Source organism: Babylonia areolata, chromosome 24 (genome assembly GCF_041734735.1).
Source record: "Babylonia areolata isolate BAREFJ2019XMU chromosome 24, ASM4173473v1, whole genome shotgun sequence".
In the NCBI taxonomy this organism is placed as follows: Eukaryota; Metazoa; Mollusca; class Gastropoda; order Neogastropoda; family Buccinidae; genus Babylonia; species Babylonia areolata.
In genome coordinates this window covers 42812111-42819610 of record NC_134899.1, presented here as the reverse complement: position 1 = coordinate 42819610, position 7500 = coordinate 42812111, and the positions used below count along the sequence as shown (strand labels likewise).

The following is a 7500-nucleotide window of genomic DNA, read 5'->3' as shown; positions in this document are numbered from 1 at the left end:
AAATCACACACAAGAGAGAGACAGACAGAGAGAGAGAGATAGATAGAGAGAGAGAGAGAGAGAGAGAGAGAGAGAGAGAGAGAGATTAAGTTCTTACCCATTATCCTGTCCCTGCAGGCTACGAGAAGGTCTGGCACTCAGGAGGGATCGTGACCTACTCCTCCAGGCTGTGGCTGCTGCCCGGGGTCAAGGCCGGCCTGTTCGTGGCCACCAACGGTCCTCAGACTCGGGACAAAGGGCACGCCCTCACCGCCATCACCAACATGGCCGCCGACCTGCTGCTGGGTGAGGCCTTCTGGTTGAACGAGACGACCATCTGCACCTTCCCCGCCCCCTGGAAACCCCCACCCTCCCCTCCCCCTTCACCTCCTCCACCACCATCATCACGACAACCACCACATCACCCAACCACTTCCTCAACTCCTTCTCCTTACAACGCCCAGCAGGAAAAGGGCGGCGAACTTTCTTCTGCAGAAATCCACGATAAGAAAGAGAGGAGAGACTCCACGGGCGGTTTAACCACCAAGCGGCAGGAATCTTCGGACCTTGATCTGAACCAGCTGGTCGGGGTCTACACCAACAAAGCTTTCGGCGAGATCGTCATTGAGCGAGGAGGAGGAGGAGGAGGAGGAGGAGGTGACGGCCTGGAAGAATATGACGTCAGGGAACACGGTGACGACATTTTCAAAGCAGGAGAAAAGGGGAACGGGTCTGAGTGGCTGGTTCTAAAGTACGGTCGCTTCGGAAAGCTGAAACTGAAACGGGTGGCGGTTGGCGGTGACGGTGGAGGTGGTGGTGGTGGTGGTGGTGGTGGTGGCGGCGATGGGGGTAGAGGGTGGGACGGGTGGTTTATCGGCCCTTTGTGGTACGTCACGGACTCGGACGAGCATCAGAGGCCCATCCGCGTGCACTTCCTGCGTGACGTCACGGGTCACGTGGAGGGGATCCGCTACCCGATCGACGGTCACTATGACGACATAGAGTTCCGGAAGCAGGATGGTCAAGGCGTGACGGCATCCGTTCCTTATTCCGCCACTTCCGGAGGCGAAGCTGCGATGACAGCTGTGGCCCGTCTGGACTTTGGGGTGGCATTGCTTCTGATGGCTTGGTTGTGCAAACCTTTGCAGTTTTGAAGCATAGGTTTAGCTTTTCTTTCTTTCTTTCTTTATTCGTTCATTTGTTTATTTATTCATCTAATCTATGTATTTGCGCAATATCAGCCGAATTCCTTCCATGTTTCTTTCTTTCTTTCTTCTCCCCTTCCTTCTCCTACTACTTTTTCTTCTTGTCTTTTTTCTTGCTGTTCTTCTTCTTCTTGTCCTTGTTTTTGTTCTTGTTCTTCTTTCTATCTAACAAACAAATCTACAACACGCAAGTATTCGGTTTTTATCCTTTCGAATTTTTTTTCTTCTATATTCTATTTTTTTTTTTCAGGGTCAATGCAAACACGTATAAAGACACATCATAGATGTTCTTATTGAATTCCTTATAATGCACCATTTGGGTTCGTTATATTTGAACCTAAATCATTGATAGTTTTGCATGTTGTACACTTTTGGTTGGCATATTTCTGGCTGCGTCATCGTCGTATGAAATGTTTTCACAATAACCATACTTCATATCATTTCTCACTGAAATATTGTTTGTGACTCTTTTTTTTTACTGAATTTGATTGCAGCATATTTGTAGGTAAGTTTGACATGTGTTATGTGATGTTACTATTTTGTTCTGCTGGATCGTATATTATGTATGTATGTATGTGTATGCACGTGTATGCACGTGTGTCTGTGTAAGAGTAAGAGAAAGAGACGGTGTTTGGACAGGCGGGATATAGGTGCGCGCGTGTGTGTGTTTTGTGTGTGTGTGTGTGTGTGTGTTTGCGCGTGTGTGTTTTGTGTATGTGCGTGTGTTGTGTGTGTGTGTGAGAGAGAGAGAGAGAGAGGGGGGGGGGAGGTTATTAAATATGATAGTTTTCGATACACTGCTCAAATTCTTCATCACCTCTTGTCGTCTGTCTCTCCGTCTATCCATCCTTTTATCTGTCGGTCTACGTATATGTCTACCTATCTAGCTAGCTGTCTATCTATATGTTTACCTGTCTATCAATTTATTTGTCTATTCACCTGTGTATCAATATATTTATCCATCTATGTACCTATCAAATACATAATATGTCTCTTTACATACGTATCATTGCTTATTTCTTTCTTGTCTTTTCTTTTTATTTCTTCGTGAAAAATGCGTTTCCATCTTCATAATTCTACCATATTTCACATTTTGTTTGCAAATTTATACTCTTATAATGATCTACTTATAATATGTATATACTTAGCCTTTTACATTTGTATAAATATATGTATGGTTGTTCAGATATGTAGAAAGTTCTTGTATTTATTTATTTATTTATTTATTTTTTTGTTGTTGTTGCTTGTGTCTTCATTACTTGATTATACTGTTACTAAAATGATTGTGACGGTCACACCCATCCAAAAAATTGTGTTATACCAGGTTATAACTTCCCCTTATTAGATAACGGTAAGAAAATGTCATAAAAGAAAGAAAAAAAAAGAGGGAAAAAAAGAAGAAGAAAAAAGAAAAAAAAAAGAAAGACTGGTAGATAGATATACAGATAGATAGATAGATAGATAGAAAGAACAAGTAAAGATGAAAATAACAAATGAGAAGAGAAAATGGAGAAAATCAAGGAAAAGAGACAGCACTAGGTTTGAAACAATATAATTATATTCATTCACCCCTCTTTGTCTCCATCTCTTCCTCTCTCTCTCTCTCTCTCTCTCTCTCTCTCTCTCTCTCTCTGTGTGTGTGTGTGTGTGTGTGTGTGTGTGTGTGTTCTTAAAACACAGTGATGCGGGGGTGAAGATAACAAGTAATATTAATGAAATATTCTGATAATATATATATATATATATATATATATATATCCCTGTTTGTGCATTTGCGTTCGTGAATAGAAAAAAAGGGAAGTAAATGATGATCGCTCAATCATAATTATGATGATTATCATCATCATGATTATGATGTTTTTTTTTCAAGTGTAACCAAAACACCGTTATTTATTCACGAGTAATGGGGATGATCTAAATCTCTTTTCGATCATGTTTTATCAGTGTTTAGAAACTGGAAGTCGTTGATGCGGTGTTGTAGGATTGACATGCTGCGGTGTTGTGTAGTCTTGATATTTTTTCCGTCTGCAAAGCGACAGCTGCTTGGTGTTTTGTGGAATGTGGAACCGAATCACTAATTTGTAAAGAAAAGTCATTATTCCTCCCTTACTGCACACGAATCCTTTTACCATTTTAAGGCGATTACTCAAACACTATTGGGACTTACATTCACTCCATTCCTTAGTATAACTAATCTTCATAATCGTCATTGATCGCCGTCGTTTTCGTCGTCGTCATCATCATCACTGCTAGCATCATCGTCATCGTCATCATATTTCGTCCTCATTTTCTTATTATCGTGGTCATTGTCACCCTTGACGTCATCATCATCATCATCATCACTGGTGGTGGCACTACAATAACTACTGCTATGATGACCACGACGACTGACTTATCAGTTGGGCTATCAAACTGCTAACTGAACTGAAGAAACATACGCAGTTCAGGTCTTTGTCGCGATTGTGGTAGGAAGACAGAAAAGCGGAAGCAGACGGCAAATCGACGTGACAAACTGATGGTGCATGGGTTATGTTACTAGTAATTTGATAGAGAGAGAGAGGTATATTCATTTTACTGATGCAGAAAGCATCAAAGAGATTGGAAAACATTAAAGAAAAAGCTCCATTTGGCAGCTTTTCCACGATTGTGGCTGTGCAGATATACTGCCGACGAGATATTTTCTCCATACCAGGCGAACACAGAACAGCAGTCTGGGAATCAACCCAAAGTGAAATGCAGTTCATGATCCTGTTCGTTCGGTCTGTAAAGAAAGATTACTAAGAGATGCTGAGTCAGAATTAGCCAGACGTTGGTCTTGTGATCCATTGTCCACCGCAGATCAGGGTACGAGGCCCCGTTTTGCTATGGTGTTGTGTCATTGTTAAAATCACCGAATTCAGACTTTTCCAGACTTCACTAAGGTGTGAACAGTTACCTGACTTCGGATGGGGGGAAGGAGGCTTTAACTGAAATGGCGGAAGTAGAGGACTGGACCCCGCATGCTACTCGAGCCACAGACACAGTGGAATCCTTCCTTCCTTCCATGTAGTGACCACAATCACATTTTGATTATTCTGTCACGGTAAGAATCAACTGCCCCGATAGCTGTAGGCTATGGCACCTTTAATCTTTAACGTTTATATATATATATATATATATATATATATATATATATATATATATATATATATATATCAGGTTTCCCGAGAAAGCCAGTAAGCCACAATTAGTTGTGGCCGAAAAGAAGTGTCGGTAAACGAGTCTTTCTGCAATAATGAATGACCGTACAAAGGTGTTTTCATGAAATAAAACAAGATAAAATGAGATTAATGAGGTGTGATGAAAAAGAGGGTCTGCATTCTTCGAAAACAGCACATTAATGAGGTTAATCTGATTCCTCTCTAAGGGAGAAAACCATCCTTTAATGACTGCGAGAGTTGTATACCCTGTGGACAGAATTCTCGGCATTGGCATTCATGTTTTCTGTTTCGTTGTCATGTTTTTTTATCGTTGGGGAATAATGTTCTGATCATTGGTGAGATTCTTGTTCCATGCGAATGATTGGAGAAAACATGTATTATGTAATATCGTATATTTTATTACTTTTTCAATTTTCAATGTCACTTTGACCGCTTTTACGTAACCCGTTAAAAAAAAAAAAAAAAGAAAGAAAGAAGTGGTTTGCTGGATTGTTCTGGCTAATGCAGAACTGTATGTACATATGATGTACAGGAGTAAGCAATCATCATATTCTGTGATGGTTCTTTCAAACCGAGTGTCTCATTTCTTTCTCTGTTTTTCTCATACTACTGATTTTACTACAGGGTTCGCATTCGGTCCTGCTCGTTGATATTGTTATCTAATGAGAGACTTAATTACCACACACACACACATGTTCTCAATCTTGCGCGCGCGCGCGCACACACACACACAGACACACACACACACACACACACACACACACACACACACACTCGTGCGCGCGTTAAATAAAATTAAAAAAAACAAACAAAAAAAACCTGTGACACGACAACAATGAATATCACTGACATGGAATGATGGTCTGTTGTTGTTTTTTCATGTACATATTAGATAAGTGTCTTTGTTTATCGTGTTATGTTCAACTGAAACACACACACACACACACACACACACAGAGACTAAAATCGGTGAAGTCCGGAGCAATGTATATAGTTCTATGTTGTACAGTTCTGTGTGAATTTCACCGGTGTCTGTAGTTTTTACATTTTTGTGCCTGTGAAACTGATTGTTAAATACCTTCCTTTGAATCTGATTGTTAAATACCTGTCAACAAAAAGGTATTTGCGGTGTTTCTAAAATTCTCTCTCTCTCTCTCTCTCTCTCTCTCTCTCTCTCTCTCTTTCTATATATATATATATATATATATATATATATATTTTTTTTTTTTTTTTTTTTTTAAATTCTCCGTATCTTGGGAGTAAACAGATCATTATTATTTTGTGTTTGTTTGTTTATTCGTTTATTTATTTATCTATCTAACTACTTATCTACCTGCTCATTTGTTCCTTCATTCATTAATTCATAGGTATATTCATTTGCTTGCTTGTTTATCTATTCATTTGTATGATGACGTTTATTATTTCACTCTCCACGCTCTATGGAGGTCAGACGAAGGAAGGGAAATAACTAGTTAAAGGCTCTGTGTAGCGGTGTTTGCGTGGTAGCGTCCCTTGATCAGAATTGGACTCGGAATGATTCCTAATAAATTATATTATCTATGAATAGATTGACAAATTGATAAATGAATGAATAAGTGAAGTCCGTGATACATACACATTACAAGCAGAACAGTAAACATCACACACACACACACACACACACACACACACCCACACACACACACACACACACACACACGGGGGAAAAAATCCGCATTCGCTTTAAAGAAGATGCACAAGTATATAGATAAGTACACAAACATGGTAGAGTACCATTTTCCTTTCAAATACTATTAACTGCACAGATAATTCGTCATTGTCGAAAGATGTGATGATGTGATGATGATGATGATTATAATGATTATGATGATGATGATAAAACTTTCAAATTCGATTTTCAGCAACGACTTTATACTGCCTTGTTTCGGGTTCCGAATGTGTTTGTTTAAATGACATGTGCAGTGTTGTTGCAACAAACAAAAGCAAACTAATGTTGATTGATGCAAATATGACTGATAGAAAATGCGGTTGGTTTCATGAAGGAGCAGGTATTTTCAAAGAAAAAAAAAGTAAGATGAAAAAAAAAAAGCATCAATCAAATGAATCAGAAATGCTATTAAATTACAATGAAATACACGACCAGGTGCTGTATTCAAGAGAACATCGTGCCTGAGGGTAAATGTATACCTGCGGATAATCTGCCTGAGGCAATGCACACTGCCCGAGAGTTAGCAATATCCAGTATTCATGAGGACAAGAGTCTACCGGCGTGTCCTATAAACCTGAAGGCAATTTATCCTACCTGCCAAGGGTGGCTGCCCACGAAGCAGAGGTAAATATGGCGGATCCTTTTGCAGCATATTTCTTTCTTTTTTTTTTCTTTTTTTTTAAAGGGAAAACAAGCGTGCTTAACGGATAGCACGTATTTTCCGTTCCGAGCTGTGGTGCATGAGAAGTGAAACTGAGAGCATGCGCAGACGGGGAATGTTGGGATTTAAAAAAAAAAAAAGAAAAAAAAGAAAAAAGAAAGGGTTAGCTGTCTGAGGGAACCGCGTGTGTCTTGAATACGAAGATAACTTATCCCTCAAGGTAAACTGTACCTGCGAGTCCCAACAATGTCAAAGATAACTTGCCTGAAGGCAAAATGAATTTTGTCTTGAATACGGCCCCAGTTTTTTAAGTCAGTCGAGTAACTGGAAATTAACTTCAATAAAGAGAAAAATATTCAATAGTTTCGAGTCCAAACTATACTGGCCTAAAAGCTCGCAGCTTGTTATATATCCACTTTATTCAACCTAAACGTTTACCCATTTACAAGTCGAGTTTTAGGGAGGTTTCAAAGCGTGTGGACTGATCCATATACACAAAACCATAATACAGTAACGGAATATACTGGAGTGGAAGTACAGAAGTTCACTTCAAGATGATCTGTGATTATTGGACTGTAATGACTATAAATAGCTGTCGCTATCAAGATCAAGTTGTTTGTGTAGAGGATAGACTTGAAAATGATTTTTTTCTTTTCAAAAGTTTTGTGGAATTCACTTGAATTAATTCATTGGCATGAATTATTGCTCAGTGTTGGGATCTTTGTATTATTATTATTATTATTATTA

At 39.3% G+C, this 7500-nt stretch overlaps 1 protein-coding gene across 1 annotated transcript in view; it reads left to right on the top strand.

The window, feature by feature from the left end:
• The window catches only part of LOC143298638 (uncharacterized), an 86310-nt gene extending 85177 nt beyond the window's left edge, over positions 1–1133 (top strand). Inside the window, exons 6-8 of the mRNA XM_076611518.1 lie at positions 118–348; positions 475–730; positions 833–1133. Coding sequence (XP_076467633.1) covers positions 118–348; positions 475–730; positions 833–1133 — 788 coding nt within the window. The remainder of the gene's footprint in view (positions 1–117; positions 349–474; positions 731–832) is intronic.
• The last annotated feature ends 6367 nt before the right edge of the window (positions 1134–7500 follow it).